This window comes from Haematobia irritans, chromosome 1 (assembly GCF_050003625.1).
Source record: "Haematobia irritans isolate KBUSLIRL chromosome 1, ASM5000362v1, whole genome shotgun sequence".
Classification (NCBI taxonomy): Eukaryota; Metazoa; Arthropoda; class Insecta; order Diptera; family Muscidae; genus Haematobia; species Haematobia irritans.
In genome coordinates this window covers 84129919-84150140 of record NC_134397.1, presented here as the reverse complement: position 1 = coordinate 84150140, position 20222 = coordinate 84129919, and the positions used below count along the sequence as shown (strand labels likewise).

At 37.7% G+C, this 20222-nt stretch overlaps 1 protein-coding gene across 1 annotated transcript in view; it reads right to left on the bottom strand.

Moving 5' to 3' along the window:
* Nucleotides 1-20222, bottom strand: part of Myo81F (unconventional myosin 81F) — a 189983-nt gene that overhangs the window by 119970 nt on the left and 49791 nt on the right. Inside the window, exons 5-7 of the mRNA XM_075290991.1 lie at nt 14998-15142; nt 5915-6480; nt 5602-5844 (exon numbers count right to left, since the gene is read on the bottom strand). Of these exons, the coding sequence (XP_075147106.1) occupies nt 5602-5844; nt 5915-6480; nt 14998-15142 (954 nt within the window). The remainder of the gene's footprint in view (nt 1-5601; nt 5845-5914; nt 6481-14997; nt 15143-20222) is intronic.

Sequence of the window (20222 nt, the reverse complement as noted above, 5' to 3'; positions counted from 1 at the left end):
GCGTGCTAAGTTGGTGGTTTTGAGTGCTAATTTGGTAGTTTGGGAGATGCCCCAACCTTCGTCACTTCGCCTCGCAAGAACTGAATGAAATGATATCTGAGTGGCAGGTTTTAAGTAAACATAGCTTCTCAGATCATCGCTACATCAGCCCCAAAGTTGATGTTCGTACCACCAGGACCATACTACCGCCAAATGTTAGGAAAACTGATTGCAATATGATGATACCGGAAATACCAGAGACAAATATGAGCGCTATTCAAGATATCGAACACGCAGTGGAGCGGATTACTAAGGCCTTCAACATCTCACTGAAAGCTGTACGCTCTAGAGGAAAGCCAAGGGTTAAAGAATATTATATGTTTATGTTATATCGTATGTTAAGGTATGTTATTAACAGGTAATGGTACATTACCACTATTTAACATGCACCATTTAACATATACCACAGATATGAACAAAAAGTGTTGACACACTTGTAGTGAGTGGACGTGTTTTCTCCGTGCTCCCATAAAACTAATTTTATTTTGTGTTAAAAAAGATTCTTTTAAGGTTTTAAGTGAACAAATTGCAAATATATACACCCTGTGTCGGAAAAGAATTAAAAGTGACTTATCCAAAGCTCAGCTTTTTCAATATTTGTAAAAACTTTCTGTGTTTATACAAAGCAATACGTGAAATATATAAATATACTGCCCTACCTATCTAAAGTCTTCGAGAGGATTATTCACAACCAGCTTCAGAGCTATGTTACTGCAAATAATTTACTAACTTCGCGACAATCTGGTTTTAGACCAAATCACAGCTGCATTACTGCACTCACTGATGTGGTAGAGACAATTCGAGCTGGGCTTGACAACAATGAAATTGGTTTCCTAATTTTGCTTGATCACTCCAAGGCATTTGATAGTGTTTGTCACACAATACTTACTGAAAAACTGAGACGAAATGTTGGCCTCACTGAAACGGCAACACGTTTACTGATATCATATCTGTCACAACGATCGCAATACACAACGGATGGAACTAACAACTCTTTACTCCTTCCACTGCCAAGGGGGGTACCGCAAGGATCAATCCTTGGACCCCTCCTCTACTCAATATACTCGAATGATCTACCTGACCAAATTAAGCATAATCATATTCAAATGTACGCTGATGACGTACAGCTTTACTCCTCATGCAAACTGAATTCCATTGCGACTTGCGTATCGAATCTTAACGCAGACCTGCAACGAATACTGAATTGGGCCTCAAAGAACTGTTTAATACTTAACCCTAATAAGTCGAAGGCAATTCTAATCCGAAACAGAAATGTTGACATAGGAGATAACGTCAACATTTACTTAGGATCCACACAAATTGAAATTGTGGATAAAGCAAAGAATCTTGGGGTAATTTTTAATAAGAATCTTACCTGGTCTGACCATATTTCTTCAACCTGTGGAAAAGTATATTCAATGCTTAGAAATCTGTGGACTACCCAACACTTCACACCACTGAATATTAGAATACAGTTAGTAAAAAGCTACATATTACCAACCTTACTGTATGCTTCTGAAGTATTCGCTGATATAAATACAACTGACAAAAGAAAACTTCAAACTACTTTTAACAATGCAGTACGATATGCTTTTGGTTTGAGACGATTTGACAGAGTCTCACAATACTCATTACTGATACTGAAGTTGCCATTGGAAAGATACTTAATTTGCAAATCATTAGTATTGTTACATAAAATAATTCACACCAGTAAACCTTCATATCTATATGCCAACCTGATGTTCGCCCGATCATCAAGAGGAAAAAACATTATACAAATCGCACACCGTCGTCACTCATCAGAAAGACATTTTTTTATTAGTACGATCCGTCTCTGGAATCAACTCCCTAATGAGCTGCAGCTAATAACTAATACACAACGGTTCAAGAGGAATATTCTGGAATATTATTCAATCATGTGAAATATTTTAATATTGGGGACGCTAAATTTTTCTTTTTTTTCACACTAATACAATTTAGAATATTGTTATGTATACTTATATGTTATTTTAATTAAATTTAATTTAATACATATTAATAACAATACTCTAATAATCTAACCATGTTACTCCAGTACTATAATTTATAAGATGTAATCTTGTTGTACTGGAAATACCATTCAATAAATGAAATGAAATGAAATAAACCACCTTCTGGTTTTCCTTCAAAAAGAAAGAATAAAAATGGTGGCATACGCAGATGATGTGGCTCTAGCAGTCAGGGGAAAATTCCCATCCACAATCAGATATATTATACAGAGAGCACTCCGGATGACTGAGAAATGGGCGAAAGAGAATGGTCTTGGGGTAAATTCTGTAAAGACAGAAATAGTCATGTACTGCAAAGATCCCAAAACTCCCACGGTGAAGCTCATATCCTTAGATGGTAATGAAATTGAGTGTGCAAAATACCTTGACGTTATTTTGGACAGGAAGCTGAACTTTAAGCTTAATATTGAAGAAAGGGCGAGAAAAGCCACGGCAGCTTTGTACTCGTGCAAAAAGGCAATAGGAAAAAAGTGGGGACTAAACCGAAAATTGTGCATTGTGAGGACCAGAAGTCGTGCCTCGTTTCTGGTCACACATATATTTCTTTTTATTATTTTTTCTTACATGAAATCTTGATTTAGTTATTTGATTTTTTTAATTGTTGTTTTATTGAATGTTTTAATATATCTAATGAACTTGAACTTCGAATAAGACCCTCGTATGTTTTCCTGAACTCCTCGTAGTTGTTTGCAACATTTGAAGAGTACCAAAACATGCCGTTTGTTTGTAACAACAATGCACACAGTAAGCCGAGTTATTCTTTTCAGTGCAAGTGAACATCAAAACAACATAGCAACAAACATCACATCGACCCAAAGTTGTTTATCAGTGCAAGCGAGGATCAAAATAACATACCATTGGATGACACCAACAACTATGCTAGCGAGTCGAAGTTGTTTACAACGTTGCATCAAAACACCCAACAAAACTATACAGGGGACAATTGTAAACAGCAAGGGAGTTGCCGGGTATAAAAGGATTGCGAAGCTATGGAGGGGGGACAGTCAGTGGAGAAAATTAAACCGCGTAACATCGGTAAGTGAGTCTATAGAGTTAACAAGTAACATAGCCAAGTTCTAGTAGAGGTGAGTAGAGTGACACGCCGTGCACCCTACGTGGATACGCTTCAGTAGGAAAGTACATTTATACACCGACTCGTCGTGCACCCTACATGGATACGCTCCGGTAGGCATCATAGTATTTTCACTAGCAACACCGACTCGCCGTGCACCCTACATGGATACGCTCCGGTAGACATCATAGTATTTTCATTAGCAACCCCGACTCGTCGTTCACCATACATGGATACGCTCCGGTAGGCTTCATAATATTTTCATTTCGTACACCGACTCGTCGTGCACCCTACGTGGATACGCTTCATTTGTCATTCATACACCGACTTGCCGGGCACCCTACATTTTCCCTTCGTACACCGAATCGCCCTGCACCCTACAATTATTTTGTTCATTCGTACACTGACTCGTCGTATACCCTACGTGGATCCACTCCAGTAGGCAACCTAGATTTACTTTCGCCCAGCTAGTTCCCCGGACGCACCTTCGCACACTCTACGCGGACATACAAGGCAACCACGTTTAGACGAGACGACCCGTTGACCCGACACAGACGACGGACTGAGATCCTCACAAACCACCAGCACACTGAGCCAGAAGCAGAATCGATCTCAGATCACTCGCCGCAACTCAGCCAGCTGACACCTCTGCTAGGCGAGGACACCGCCGTTGGACGCAGTGCTGTCCCAGGTCACGTCCGCGACGCAGCCACCGCCAACCTAGCGTCTATTACTACCAAAATTTGATTGTAAGCGAACTCTGTTGAACTCCTCAATAAAGAAAAAAACGAAATCCACATCTTCTATCTACTCGGGTCTTGCGAATATAAATTTTCTGTGGCGAACCCTGTCCCCCGCGAGTATACCCCAGTGGCGAATTGGTTGAGAAGTAATGTTCTAACAAATGTTGGCATTAATATATACTCAGACAGTCAACCTGTAATAAAATCCTTGGATTCTATGTTCCTTAAAATGGCCATAGACTGCCGCAAATTTCTCAATGAGATCGCTGAGCAGCACAATATTCTCCCGATATGGGTGCCTGGCCATAGGAACATACCGGGGAACTGCGAGCTGGGAACTACCTTACATATTCCAGGGGAACTAGGTTCTGTTAGTATGCCTCTGACTACCTGCAAGCTCTTACTGCGTGAGAAAGCTGTTATGATGGCAAATGTTCGAAGGGAGAATTGCAAGGGTTGTAACGACACCAAGCAAATATCGTCCCATTTATAAGTTAGCAAGGCTAGGAACTACATTTCATATTCCAAGGGAACTAGAATCTGTTGGTATGCCTCTGGCTACCAGCAAGCTCTTACTGCGTGGGAAGGTTGTTATTGCAAGCGTTGTAACGACACCAAGCAAATATGGCCCATTTAAACTTAAACCGCACACTAGATATTCTAGTGTTCTCGAGACGTCAGATATCACTCCTGATATATGCTATAACGGGTCGCTGCCTGATAGGCGATTTTGCCAAAATATTGGCGCGAAGCATAATGACTACTGTACGAGCTGTCATGATGCGGAGGAAAAGGAATCAATTAAACACCCCTTGTGTGAGTGTCCTGCATTTTGTGTAATTTCTTGGTTACCAGTCCCGGAAGCTATGAAAATGCTGCTTTTCAAGCCACAGGTACAGATGGCTTGCCAAACCAGATATTTCTTTGACAGTTTTATGTGCTTGAAAATATCTGCTACCTTTCCCCTTCCTTTTGCTGTATAAAACTCCTGTCCCGGAAGCTGCTTGTAGTCGGCTTTGACGTAGGTTTCGTCGTCCATTACCACGAAGTCAAACTTCGTCAGCATCGTCGTGTACAGCCTCCGGGATCGCGCTTTGGCCGTCTTATTTTGTTTATTATCGCGATTTGGAGTCACTACCTTCTTGTAAGTCGATAGTCCGGCTCACTTTTTGGCTCGATGCACGGTTGTAGACGATACACCCAGCTTATTTGCGGCATCTCTGAGAGAGAGGTTAGGGTTTCACTTGAAACTACCGGCAACTCTCTTTGTCGTCTCAGCGGCTTCCGATTTTCGATTTCCCCCCGATCCAGACTTCCTGGCTGTCGACAAACGTTCCCCAAACACTTTAATTACATTTGTAACGGTTGATTTGGCAACTTTTAGCGATTTTGCCAGCTTTGCGTGCGAGTAGCTCGGATTTTCGCGATGCGAGAGCAAAATTTTGATACGCTGCTCTTCTTGCTTGGACGGCATTTTGACAACTGAAGAGTGAATTCCAAAATCAAAATAGGAGCAACATTCTACGCACACACACCTTCAAAATGAGGGGTGTTCAGGTTTTTTAAATGCAAAATTGAAAGAAATACGTCAAGTTTATATTGACCAAATTTTGACCGTATCACCCTTTATGGTAGGAACAAAAGCTTTGATAAAGTATATTATTTACATTGAACGAAAAATTATTATGTTTATACTTACAATTTCCTGCTCCAATGCAAAGACATAGTGATTAAAAAATTTATGAAGTTTTTCATTGGTGTAATTTATGCACAATTGTTCAAACGAATTTTTTGAAAAATTTTCGAATCCAAATATGTCCAGGACGCCTAGAAATCGTTGATTGTCCATACCGGGGTTCGTACAATTATTAATTCTAGACACAAGCCAAGAGAATGTTTTTATATACAGTGTCTTCGATACTGAATGCCGATTTTCTCGAGCCTTTAAAAGATAAAAACAAATAGAAATCTTTCGTGCAAACTTTTACAGTTTTTGTAATTACAACAATTACCTCATGCACTTTATGCGGAATTTCTGTAACATTGCCTCGAACATTTATCTGTCGTTTCAACAGAACTTGTAGTAAATCGTCGTATTGGAGACCCAATAACTCTGAGATAATCGCGCATATATTTTTATCTTCCTCCTGCAAATCACTTCGTTCACCATCGACATCGACAAATTCTAAGTTGCCCAACCATAATATTGCACTTAATACTTTGAGTATTCCATCTATGGAACTCTGAGATATTTGTAGCACCGTAAATGCCATAGTAAGGGCTTCAAACTTTTTTGATTCCATCTCGATATCGGTGTTATGCTCGTTCAAGTATTTATAAAATGATGGCGGTTTCAAATGAAATTCTTTCATTAGCTCGGGTTTATATTGTCCTTGTGCTACTAGGTGGTATAAGACGTGATAGTTTCTTTCGCCAGTACTTTGTGACGTTATACGTGACTGCTCCAATAGATAATCTTGAATAATGCAGCCCTTGATGCCATTACTTTTATCGAAGCATATTTGCATGAATTTGCCAAAACGGGAGCTATTGTCATTGCGAACTGTCTTTGCATTACCTGTAATAGTGAAAAATAAAAAGAAAAATCAAAACGATTTTGGTATTGCCAACATCTAGTTATTATCATAAGAGAATGTTTAATGAGATTAAATCTTATTAAATTCCCAAATAAACTACACAAAAAATTTTATCAGACCTTCCCAACCCAATTTGCTTTGCGACAAAAAATTATTGCATTGCATGTAACTTCTACTCTGTTCTCACTGCACAGGAAAAAAAAATCACAAAAAATTTTCCAATTAAAATTTTAATTGAGTTTTAAAAGATATTTAATTAAAAATGTAATTGATACAACGCAGTTTTTAATTGAAACAAGAATCAATCACAAAAATTAATAGTATCAATTATTTTTTTAATTGGATCAATTAATTTTTTAATTGACCTTCAATAATTTTTTTAATAATAATAATAATTATACCCTCCACCATAGGATGGGGGGTATATTAACATTGTCATTCCGTTTGTAACACATCGAAATATTGCTCTAAGACCCCATAAAGTATATATATTCTGGGTCGTGGTTAAATTCTGAGTCGATCTGAGCATGTCCGTCCGTCTGTTGAAATCACGCTAACTTCCGAACGAAACAAGCTATCGACTTGAAACTTAGCACAAGTAGTTTTTATTGATGTAGGTCGGATGGTATTGCAAATGGGCCACATCGGTCCACTTTTACGTATAGCCCCCATATAAACCCCCAAATTTGGCTTTCGAGGCCTCTAAGAGAAGCAAATTTCATCCGATACGGCTGAATTTTGGTACATGGTGTGACTACATGATCTCTAACAACCATGCAAAAATTGGTCCACATCGGTCTATAATTATATATAGCCCCCATATAAACCGATCCCCCGATTTGGCTTGTGGAGCCTCTAAGAGAAGCAAATTTCATCCGATCTTGCTGAAATTTGGCACATGGTGTTAGTATATGGTCTCTAACAACCATGCAAAAATTGGTCCACATCGGTATATAATTATATATAGCCCCCATATAAACCGATCACCAGATTTGACCTCCGGAGCCTCTTGGAAGACCAAAATTGATCTGATTCAGTTGAAATTTGGTACGTGGTGTTAGTATATGGTCTCAAATACCCATGCAAAAATTTGTCGAAATCGGTCCATAATTATATATAGCCCCATATAAACCGATCCCCAGATTTGACCTCCGGAGCCCCTTGGAAGAGTAAAATTCATCCGATTCGGTTGAAATTTGGTACGTGATGTTAGTATATGGTATCCAACAACCATGCAGGAATTGGTTCATATCAGTCGATAATTATATATAGCCCCCATATAAGCCGATCCCCAGATTTGACCTTCGGTGCCTTTTGGAGAAGCAAAATTCATCCGATCTGGCTGAAAATTGGTACGTGGTGGTAGTATATGATATTTAACAACCATGCCAAAAGTGGTCCGTATCAGTCCATAATCATATATAGCCCCCATATAAACCGATCCCGAGATTTGGTTTTGGAGCCTCTTGGAGGAGCCAATTTCATCCGAGTGAATTGAAATTTGGTACATTGTGCTAGTATTATATGGCCGTTAACAACCATGCCTAACTAGGTCCATATCGGTCTATAGTTATATATAGCCAACAGATAAATCGATCCCCAATCACACAAAAATTGGTCCATATCAAGTGCATAAATCTATATAGCCCCCATATAAGCGACCCCCATATTTCAATTCTGGCTCTCTACGTACCGTGCAAAAAGTCCATATCGATTCGTAATTATTTGTAGACTTAACTATACATAACTTTTTTGTGTAATATACACCACGTATGGACTAACTCACAATTTAGAAAACGATGTTAAGAAGTTTTAAGATACCACAACCCAAGTAATTCGATTGTGAATGACAGTCTTTCGTAGAAGTTTCTACGCAATCCATGGTGGAGGGTACATAGGATTCGGCCTGTCCGAAATTACGGCCGTATATACTTGTTTAATTTCAATTATTTGGATCAATTAATTTCGTGATTGAATTTTGTGTGTGTGTGGTTTCGAACTGTTTCGTACGTTCTTTTGTAGTATGTTACAAATTTTGTTGTTTCAACAAATTAAATGATACAAAACCTGCTCAACCCAAAATGACGGTGCGCCCCATGGAACCTCGTGGCGCGCCCCCATTTCGGAAGCACTGATTTAAAGTATGAATGCATTAGAGATGGTTTGTAATTTCAGGTATAACTTTATCTATCTAACATGTACAATGGGGAGCAAAACCTAGTGCATGTTTTACTTTTTCCAATCTTTATTAACCCTGAAAAGCCATCCTTATTTTTTACACTAACGTCATCCTTCGTCATTTTGACTACGGCTTATTTCAATACACTATAATTTGTATCGTAAGCAAAAATGAGAACCTTATTCAATTTGTTTTTAATTAGTACAAGACAAAAATTCATAAAATGGTTGTTTTGGTATAACTTAAATTTATCATTTCCTAATCAACCCAAATGCATTTTAAATCGAAAATGAAATTACGCGTCGTCATTTTGACGAAGGATGACTGTCCAGAGTTAAATAGAAAATGTCGAGTTAGACCCAGAAATATTGGACGGCTGATGAGCAGAGATGGTCTGTATCAAACTTTATTAGGTTTGCGAATGTCGCAAAGTTGTAATCGTCGTAAACGTCACATACGTGTCGTAAATGTAGAAAAAGTAACAAAAGTCGCAAACTCAAAATACTTTAGTCGCGTCAGCTAGGCAGCAAATTCGATGATATCCAAGACGATGGTATGTGCGAAGAAAAGATTTTAGTCCCCACATTTTCCCTATTGCCTTTTGCACGAGTACAGGGTAACCGTGGATTTTCTCGTCCTTTCTTAGCTTTAAGTTCAGTCTCGTGTCCAATATAACCCCAAGGTATTTTGCACACTCACCAACGGGAATTTCGATGCCACCTAAGAAAATAGGCTTGACCGTGAGAAAACTTTCACAAATTTCTGCAGAAACTCACAGCGAATGCTGTCAAGCTAAATTAAAAAATGTTCAGGATTTCTTCTATTCAAAATTAGGGTTTCTACAGTAGGTTTACGACTTTTGCGACGTATTATACCGTCGCAAATGTATGTCGCAAAAGTCACAGTTTTTGACAGGCCAACCCTGCTGATGAGTGGAAGTAAGTTATATGGTCAGATGAAACAAAAATAAACTGGATTCTATCCGATATAACAGAATATTACTGGTAATGACCTGGTAACGATAAGTTATCCAAAACCACAACGTGAATCAAATCGTTAAACATGGAGGGGGAAGCCTGATGGCATGGGGATGGTGGCAAACTTGGGCGCTGGTTAATAATAATGACTTCAATTCTGCAGACACTACTTTTGCTATGGTAAGAATTCTTTCCAGATTGGGTCTTAAGATAGTCCACATAAATGCTGAAAGCCTGTTGAAAAAAATAGGTGAATTACGGAAGATTTTTGTCGGTTCTGCGATAGACGTACAGTAGAGTTCATTTATAGAGACCTCGGTTATAACGACCATCCGTTTATAACGACGGATTTTCAAAGCAAGTTTGGTTCTTAATAGTTTGTACATGCGCAAGCATTCGATTAGAACGACTCCGGTTTTAGCGACCATCTGCTTTTAACGACCAATTTGCACCTCTGCTTGTTAGGGAACCACCGTGGTGCAATGGTTAGCATGCCCGCCTTGCATACACAAGGTCGTGGGTTCGATTCCTGCTACGACCGAACACCAAAAAGTTTTTCAGCGGTGGATTATCCCACCTCAGTAATGCTGGTGACATTTCTGAGGGTTTCAAAGCTTCTCTAAGTGGTTTCACTGGAATGTGGAACGCCGTTCGGACTCGACTATAAAAAGGAGGTCCCTTGTCATTGAGCTTAACATGGAATCGGGCAGCACTCAGTGATAAGAGAGAAGTTCACCACTGTGGTATCACAATGGACTGAATAGTCTAAGTGAGCCTGATACATCGGGCTGCCACATAACCTAACCTAACCTGCACCTCTGCTTTGGAATGGACATTCGGTTATAACGACGATGTAAGTTCTGTGTACTAATTTTTATTTTTTTCATTCCATTTTTTGTCGTCAGCCAATACTAAATAAAGAAACATATACAGCGGGGAATCACAGAATTTGTTTTCGACTATCCCAAACAGAGGTGCAAATGACAAAGAAGAAATATTCAAACCAGTTTGAGTCGTAAAAGCTGATGGACGCATAAACATTCACTTTTTAATTACCAGCGGTGTTATAGAAATTTTTTATTTACATAAGAATCTGTAATCAAGCTCAACCAAACGCAGGTAAGGTTGCGTGCTGCACTTTTACTTGGATAAATACTGATATATCAGAGAGGGGGTTTTGATATATCGGAGAGTCTATATAGTTCCGTTGAAATTATTGAAAGTAAATTATTAAAAGAAATTCTTGTAAGTAGAAAACAAACCACAATTCTAAATATTTCCAATCTCAATAAATATGAATATACATGATAAAAAAAAAACTTAAAAATATTGTGTACACTTATTTGGATATAACGGCGTTCGGTTATAACGACGTATAATTTCGGTCCCTCGGCGGTCGCTATAACCGAATTCTACTGTAGTTTGCATATCTGAAACATGGTTCAGAACAGATTTAACGGATAACATGGTTCAATTAGAAGAATATGTTGTGTATCACTCGGATAGGGTAGGACATGGGGGAGGAGTTGCGATGTATGTTGTCTTTAGATCACATGCAGATAGTACTATAGAATACTTATTTTTGCGCATAACCGGTGGAACCTACAGTATCTTAATTGGAACGGTGTATCGACCTAATAGGCGTGTATATATTGATTCAGTTTTAGAAATCTTACGGCCGTTGGCTCTATTATACGACCAAATAATAATAACTAGTGATTTTAATCCGAACATTATTGATGAAAAGTCATTAATAAAGGAGTTCAACGCATTAGGATTATTTTCCATAAATGAAACATGCCCTAAACACTTTGGTAGTACGTGTAACACACTTCTTGATTTATTTTTGCTTACACGTCCTCAAAAATGCTTCCGTTATGATCAGGTGCCTCTATGCGTGTTTTCACGATATGATATGATATTCCCTTCTTATGACTATATGCTTCCAACAGCTAAATAGTGGAAACATAACCATGCTAATCATTGTACCGTGGTACAATGATTAGCATGCCCGCCTTTCATACACAAGGTCGTGGGTTCGATTCCTGCTTCGACCGAACACCAAAAAGTTTTTCAGCGGTGGATTATCCCACCTCAGTAATGCTGGTGACATTTCTGAGGGTTTCAAAGCTTCTCTAAGTGGTTTCACAGCAATGTGAAACGCCGTTCGGACTCGGCTATAAAAGGGAGGTCCCTAGTCATTGAGCATAACATGGAATCGGGCAGCACTCAGTGATAAGAGAGAAGTTCACCAATGTGGTATCACAATGGACTGAGTAGTCTAAGTGAGACTGATATATCGGGCTGCCACCTAACCAAACCAAACCAAAACAGCTAGTGGAAAGGCAACTTTTCGAGATTTTCAACGTATTAATCAATCCGGGCTAACCTTGGATTTTATGCGTATGAGATGGGACGAGATCTTCTTTACGGTTGTCATTGACGAGCAACTAAATTTACTAGAGTCAAATCTGTTGAGCCATTACGAGAAACATGTTCCGCTAAGAACGAAGTTTATTAAAAACAACCAGGCCAATTCGTTAAACCAGGACGGTTTAACGAATTGCGGGAAGGGACCAACTATATAGACGATGGAAGCGGTTTAAATACTAATATACCTGAACCCAATAATGAGTCTATTTTCGCTTCTAAGTCTGATTGTTCCTACTTTTCCTCCTATACTTCCATACATAACACACATCTTCAACCACATCCTGACTACGTCAGTTTTTCGTAGTAGGTGGAAGATATCGAGAGTAATACCTTTGCCTAAATCCAATGGTGAGTATAGGTCAATAAGTTTATTACCTTTTCTATCGAAGGTTATTGAGAACTCAATGCATCGTCAGGTTACTGCTAAATCCTTCCAAGACGAAATGTATGGTAGTTTCCAGGCGCCAAATGGACTAACGCAATTTTCCCAGCCTATTCTTCAATGGGAATACTATCGAATATAGAACTTGAATTTAGGAGTTATGTTTGATAGCGGACACTCGTGGAACAGACACATTGATGCGACTATAGGAACCGTATACGGCATCTTGCGTTCTTTATAGAAGTTGCAGCCTTTTATTCCAACTCATATAAGACTGTTGATAGCAAGATCATACATAGTATTAAGGGTTATTTATTGCTGTCAGCTTTACACGCATTGTGATTCCATTCATGCTAGGAGACTGTGGGCTCTTTCTAATGACAATGCTAGGTTTGTGTATGGTATCGATCGGTTTAGTAGTATTTCGGAGTACGCCAAGGAGTTGTATAACATGACTTTCAATAATTTTCTAGATTTTCGTTGACTATTGTTCTTACATAAGGTAATATTTAAGACGGAACCTATCTTTTCGAAAAGTTGGCATTTATGCATTCAGCCCGTCTTAATAGTATCATACCTTTCAGAACACGATATTGGGCGTCTGAGCGATAATTTTTCATTCACAGCATTCGTCTGTGGAAGAATTTAATATGGGAAATATACTTAACTTTTTTCTGTTTGTATCGCGCTTTTTGCGCTAGGCTAAGAAGTTTCTGAACTGCCCTCGTAAGGTAAAATGACCCTTTGTTTATAAAGGTTCGCTTTGTCTACCAGACTATTGGAATGTCGGTGTACAGATATATGACCATAATAAATTAGGAAGAGTAGCCTTCTTTAAACCGTTAGAATCTAGACTAGAACCCACGACTATGTCTATCGGACAAGGACTATTATCCTATTTGAATATGGTAAAAATAGGATAATTGAATTTCGAAAGTAATTGAAAATGTTTACTTAAATTATTTCATTTAATAGTTTATTTTATCTAAACAAAAATACCAATAAGAATTAAATTATTTTGTATATACCTCTCTACTTAGGCTAAATTATACCACATTCACATTTGACTCAAAATCTACTAAACTTGGATTTGAAATACCTTACTTACAAAGAAAATGACGGTTGAAAAATATTTAAAGTTGATTTTGCTAAAAAATAATGTTTTTATTGTACTTTCCCTCCATTTTATATAAGTTATTGTAAAGAAAAATTCCCGGGAATTCCCGCACTTATTTCCCGGGAAAGCGGGAGCGAAAAAATAGCGAATTCCCGGGAATTCGCGGGATCCCGTTCCCGGGAAAAAAACCCTACTGAGAACCGAACTGTGATCGTATCTTTTTTTCGACCAAGGCGATAGCTCGCGCAACCGTATAGCAGACGCACAATTTTCAGTTTTTGAACCCACGTTTATATACCCTAAACCATATATTGGTCAGGGTATAAACGCTTTGATCTGCCAAAAAATGTGACCACCAGAAATATTGATTTTATATCCCATAAAATATACACCGATCGACTCGGAGTTGATCTAGCCCTTGGTGTCCGCTCGTCCATCTGCCCATGCATTTGTTGTTCCCACGATTCCGGTCGCAGATTTACATATAGCTCTTACATAAATATATTGCCCAATTTTCATAAATTTGGCTACTTTAGCCAATACTATTGAGCGATTTCTTCTTTTTTAATAATGAATTCAATATTAACTATGTAGGTGTAAAATCAAGCATAGCTCCTAATATCAGGCATTTCTGTTCAGATTGAGATACAGCTACCATAAACAAGGTACCCCTTAATTTTCTTAAATAAGGAAATATGGTTTATTTCTCAAATCTATTTCAAATGCTTATATTTACTAATTCGGTAGGAGTGGTTTAGGGTGCGATAAAGTCGGCTCCCGACTTGCTACTTCACTAACTTCATCCTATTGCCTTTTTACATGAGTACAAACCTACCGTGACTATTCTCGCCCTTTCTTCAATATTAAACTTAATGTTCAGTCTCCTGTCCAATATAACCCCAAAGTATTTTGCACTTTTAGTATAAATCTGGAAGGGGGAAATGATTTTATCTGGGTCTTATGAGCTATCTTCTGCTGACAAACGCATATGAGATATTTGTATTTCTAACCAGGGAGCCACCGTGGTGCAGTGGTTAGCATGCCCGACTTGCATACACAGGGTCGAGGGTTCAAAGTGGGGTAAGTGGTTTCACTGCAATATGGAACGACGTTCGGAGGTCCTTAGTCATTGAGCTTAACATAGAATCGGGCAGTATTCCGTGATGAGAGAGAAGTTCACCACTGTGGTATCACAATAGACTGAATAGTCTAAGTGAGCCTGAAATATCAGGCTGCCACTATACCTAACCTAACCTATTGGCAAACAGTATTTCTATGGTGACAAAATTACTACACTGATGTATTTTATGAATACTAATATATACATTAGAGCAAACCTTCATTCAGTCGGTGATATTCCACTATTTCCTGCAACCAGAGAAAAGAACAAAATGAAATGTGAATACTTACCAAAAGCTTCCAATATAGTATTGGCTTCTAATATCTGTTGTTGTATCCATGTGGCGACATTTGATGTCACAGTGCATAAATACTGGATAATAAATTTGGTACTTTCCGTTTTTCCAGCACCAGACTCTCCCGATATAACAATCGACTGAAAATGATTAATAAAAAACATAGTACTGCAATGTTAGAAGAGGTAAAATTTCTCATAAGAAATTAAATAAAACTGAGATCCATATATTAATTCACCGTCCCTTAGTGGTTTCTACTGCCTTGAGTCTATTTGGCATTGAGTAGGTTAGGGTTTTCGTCAAATTTGGGCGAATCTACCAAAAAAAAATGGGATTATCAGAAACGCGATGGTCACCCAAAGTGCAAATCGCCAATGGACTAGAAAGTCTTATAACGGAAGGAAATTCTGCGACATAAAAGACGTCATTTGAACTCCATTGTGCCGCTACCAAATCAGTGTTCATAATATGTGTAATCATAGTAGCTAATATAGCCGAGTGGCTATATTAGCTACTACACAGAGCCCGGACTTCAATCCAATTGAATCCCTATAGACATATATCAAAACAAAGCTGAAGAACTTTAACCTTATTGATGTATGGAGCTGAATTGCCGTAATTTTGACGAAAATCCTAGCCCATTCAATGTCAAAGATTCTAAACTTATCATATTAAGTATTTAAACCAAAAATTTTTCTGTTTTTATTATTTTTATTTTTTTGTTTTTGTTATTTTTTTACTCTAACGGCCATTTTCATGTAGCTCCGTTAGGCTTAAACTGCCAGTTAACAGAAAGTAAATTGCAAATATCTTTTTTCCGGTTAGCTTTAACTGAAAAATTTTCAGCAGTTAAATTTCTAACTGGCATGTGGAATATATAGGCAAGATAACAGATATGTCCATAAAGGGTGATACGGTCAAAATTTGGTCAAGGGAAAACGCGTGTAAATCGGTGAAATCGTTTATTTAAAAAATCAAATTAAATTTCTTTTTCATGTTCAATTAGTATAAAATTCAGGAAAAATATTCGCTTTTCCGAATCCGAATTGCCGGGCCTCACGCTTGACACCTGCCATCAGATTTTGTACAGCCACCTTGTCCACCTTCTTCGCCGCAGAAAGCCAGTTTGCCTTGAACTGCTGCTCGTCCTTAGCAGTTTTTTTGGTCTTCTTTAGATTCCGCTTGACAATAGCCCAGTATTTCTCAATTGGGCGGAGCTCTGGCGTGTTGGGAGGGTTCTTGTCCTTGGGAACCACCTGCACGTTGTTGGGGGCGTACCACTCCATGGCCTTTTTACCGTAATGGCAAGATGCCAAATCCGGCCAAAACAGTACGGAACAACCGTGTTTCTTCAGGAAAGGCAGTAGACGTTTATTCAAACACTCTTTCACATAAATTTCTTGGTTGACAGTCCCGGAAGATATGAAAATGCTGCTTTTCAAGCCACAGGGACAAATGGCTTGCCAAACCAGATATTTCTTTGCGAACTTTGACAGTTTTATGTGCTTGAAAATATCTGCTACCTTTCCCCTTCCTTTTGCCGTATAAAACTCCTGTCCCGGAAGCTGCTTGTAGTCGGCTTTGACGTAGGTTTCGTCGTCCATTACCACGCAGTCAAACTTCGTCAGCATCGTCGTGTACAGCCTCCGGGATCGCGCTTTGGCCGTCGTATTTTGTTTATCATCGCGATTTGGAGTCACTACCTTCTTGTAAGTCGATAGTCCGGCTCATTTTTTGGCTCGATGCACGGTTGTAGACGATACACCCAGCTTATTTGCGGCATCTCGGAGAGAGAGGTTAGGGTCGTCTCAGCGGCTTCCGGTTTTCGATTTCCCCCCGATCCAGACTTCCTGGCTGTCGACAAACGTTCCCCAAACACTTTAGTTACATTTGTAACGGTTGATTTGGCAACTTTTAGCGATTTTGCCAGCTTTGCGCGAGTAGCTCGGATTTTCGCGATGCGCGAGCAAAATTTTGATACGCTGCTCTTCTGGCTTGGACGGCATTTTGACAACTGAAGAGTGAATTCCAAAATCAAAATAGGAGCAACATTCTACACACACACACCTTCAAAATGCAAAATTGAAAGAAATACGTCAAGTTTATATTGACCAAATTTTGACCGTATCACCCTTTAGTATGGTTTAAAAGTTCGTTAGCTAACGGAGCACTAACGGAGCTTCATGAAAATGGGGGTAAGCCAAATTAAATCCGAGTTAATTTAATTCTTATTTTGTAGCTGCTTTAAGTTAAGATATAAAACATATATATTTAGTTGATACTTTCCATAGCGTTCCACAATTTATTTCACATTGATTGGTGTACAACTTTTTTTTTGCTGACTGTATTTAACTAACTCTTTCTGTAGTGCGATTCTGTATTTCTTCACCATAATCGCATCGTTTACGTTGTCTACGAAAATACGTATTTGCACTAAAGATCGTGTCATTCTGTACCTAATCTGTAGCAACTGTTGTTTAAGCTGCGTTGTGCTTGGCAACCCTGCTACGATAAACGATGGAATGACAAAAACAGTTTGCAAAATTGAAAATTGTTTGCAAATTTAAAAGAAATTTACGAAATTCCCTATAATTTAAGACCATTTAAGGCAGTTCCGCCCGACAAAATTCTTAGAACGGCTTATGTTAGAACCTTCGGATTTTTAAAATATTGCAGAAAACTCTTTTGTAATAGCGAAGGGATCCATGTTTTTATTAAAAGTAAAATACATAATTAAAGACCCTATTTTGCATGAATGAAATTTTCTGCTGATAACGTCAATTCATTATGCTATGTTCCCACCGACTCGTTTTCCTCATTCGTTTTTCCAAAACATTTCATCGTTCACACCGGGTTGAGATGTTTTAGTTTGACAGTTACCATGGAAACTAGAAATTTCATTTCATTCACATTTACTCGAAATTCACACCTATGAAACTTATTTCAATATTTTGACATATATTTTGAATAGGGTATGTTATTCGGGGTATATTCCAAATTAGGTGGGTTTACATTATAAAATTGACGTGTTTTGGAGGAAAACTTGTGTTTTGAACTTGTTTTTTAGTATGGCGAAAACGACTCGTTTTGAAGTGTTTACACGCTCACAAAAAATCGCTTCTGTAACATATACTCCCAAACATATTTTGCTTCAAGCATATACATTTTTGGGTATTGCCCAAACATTTATATGTTTGATCTCTTCCAATATATAATATGTTTGAAAGCATATTGTTCTAAACAATATATGCTTGGGTAGTCTAAGTTCCAAACATTTTGTATTTTTGCATCCAAATTCAATAATGTTGTCTTCCAAAAAACAATATGTTATTATGTGAACATATAATATGTTTGGAAGCATTTTGCACCCAAAAATATTATATGCTTAAAAAAAATTCTCCCAAACAATATTGTGCTCAAAATTTTATTTATTTATTTATATATTTACAATCATAATGAATTATGAAAATAAACAGGTAATATAGGTGCTAACAACATAGGTTTTCGACCTGAATGCTCAAAATCTTGTTTCTGCCCAATTGTATATTCCCCCACATCTTTCTCACTTCCACGAGATTTTTTAGTTCTTAGCACCTTTTTCTGTTATACAAACATTGTAGAAGAAATTATTCAATTGTATGATTTTTTTTTTATTTTAATTTTACCTTTTGCCGGACGGGGATTCGAACAGCGGACCACACAGTTTGTAAGGATCAAAGAAGTAGCTGATCAATTGCCCAAGGAAAAATAAAATGTTAATTTTGTAATAACAAGCAACAACCACCAACTTAATTCAATATCGCTCCCTGTTAAATAGCGCTCCAAGCTACTAAACACATATATGTTTATAGGCTATTTCTAAATTAATATATGTTTGCATCCAAGCATATTATATTTACAAACATTTTATGTCCCAAACATAATATGTTCTAACATATTAACATATATGTCCCAAACATGTTATGCTAGTTTATGAACATTATATGCTTGCACTCAAAAATATTGTGTTTAAAAATTTGTGTTCCAAACATATAATGTTTATAGCCAAACATATGAAAAACAGTCTTTTTCATCCGTGTATAAAGGGAAAACATTTCAAACCCCAAAACATGCTTGGTGAAAACACCGTATTAGAGAAAATAAACAACCAAAAACCTTCGTTGTTTACTTAACGATGTTTTTATTGTTATCTGCACAGATGTAGTTTAAAAAGTCTACCGAATAGGTTGGTTGTTATTTTTCTTGTTATCCCTACGATGCGATTCATCGTTAAAATTGAATACAGAATCCCACTACTGGACCATAACTGTGATTTTTGTCCCATTTTGATTGTTTTGGAATTTTTAAAGAAGAAAAAAATTCTTTTTTGTTAAAAATTTCAATTTTTTGTTTCAAAACTTGAACGATATCTCTCAAACTACTTGGAAAATTTTCTGATATTTTTATACCCTTCACCACTACTGTGGTACAGGGTGTAACGCCAAGAAGGAAAAGTCTGAGACCCATCGTTTAGTATACCGATCGTCTTAGAATTAAATTCTGAGTCGATTTAGCGATGTCTGTCTGTCCGTCCGTCTGTCTGTATATGTAATTTTGTGTGCAAAGTACAGCTCGCAGTTTAAGTCCGATCGTCCTCAAATTTGGCACAGAGTTTTACTTTGGCTCAAAGACAATCGCTATTGATTTTGAAAACAAAATCAGTTCAGATTTAGATATAGATATAGCTACCATATATATATCACCGATCTGGTCATAATTGACGTATTTATGGACATACTGTCCTAAAATTTCGTACAGCCAAATATTTTGGCTCTCTCCTAAAATGTAAAATATCAGCCAAATCGGTTCAGATTTAGATATAGCTCCCATATATATCTTTCGTCTGATTTCCACTGGCCTCAAAAGCCAGAGTTTTCAGATTTAGATATAGAACCCATATATATCTTTTGGCCGATTTACATTCATATGACCACGGAGGCCAAAGTTATTCTCCCATTTACGTGAAATTTTGCAGAGATAGCAGAATTATTATTACAACTATGCATGCCAAATTTCATTTAATCGGTTCAGATTTAGATATAGCCCCATATATATGTACGCCAGAGTTAGGGAAATATGGTAGAATGTCTCATATTCTAGACCCATATCAATGGGAGTTTCCTCCAATTGACTCGATAGTTTCCACAGAGAATATATTTAATATGCTATTTAAGTGTGTCA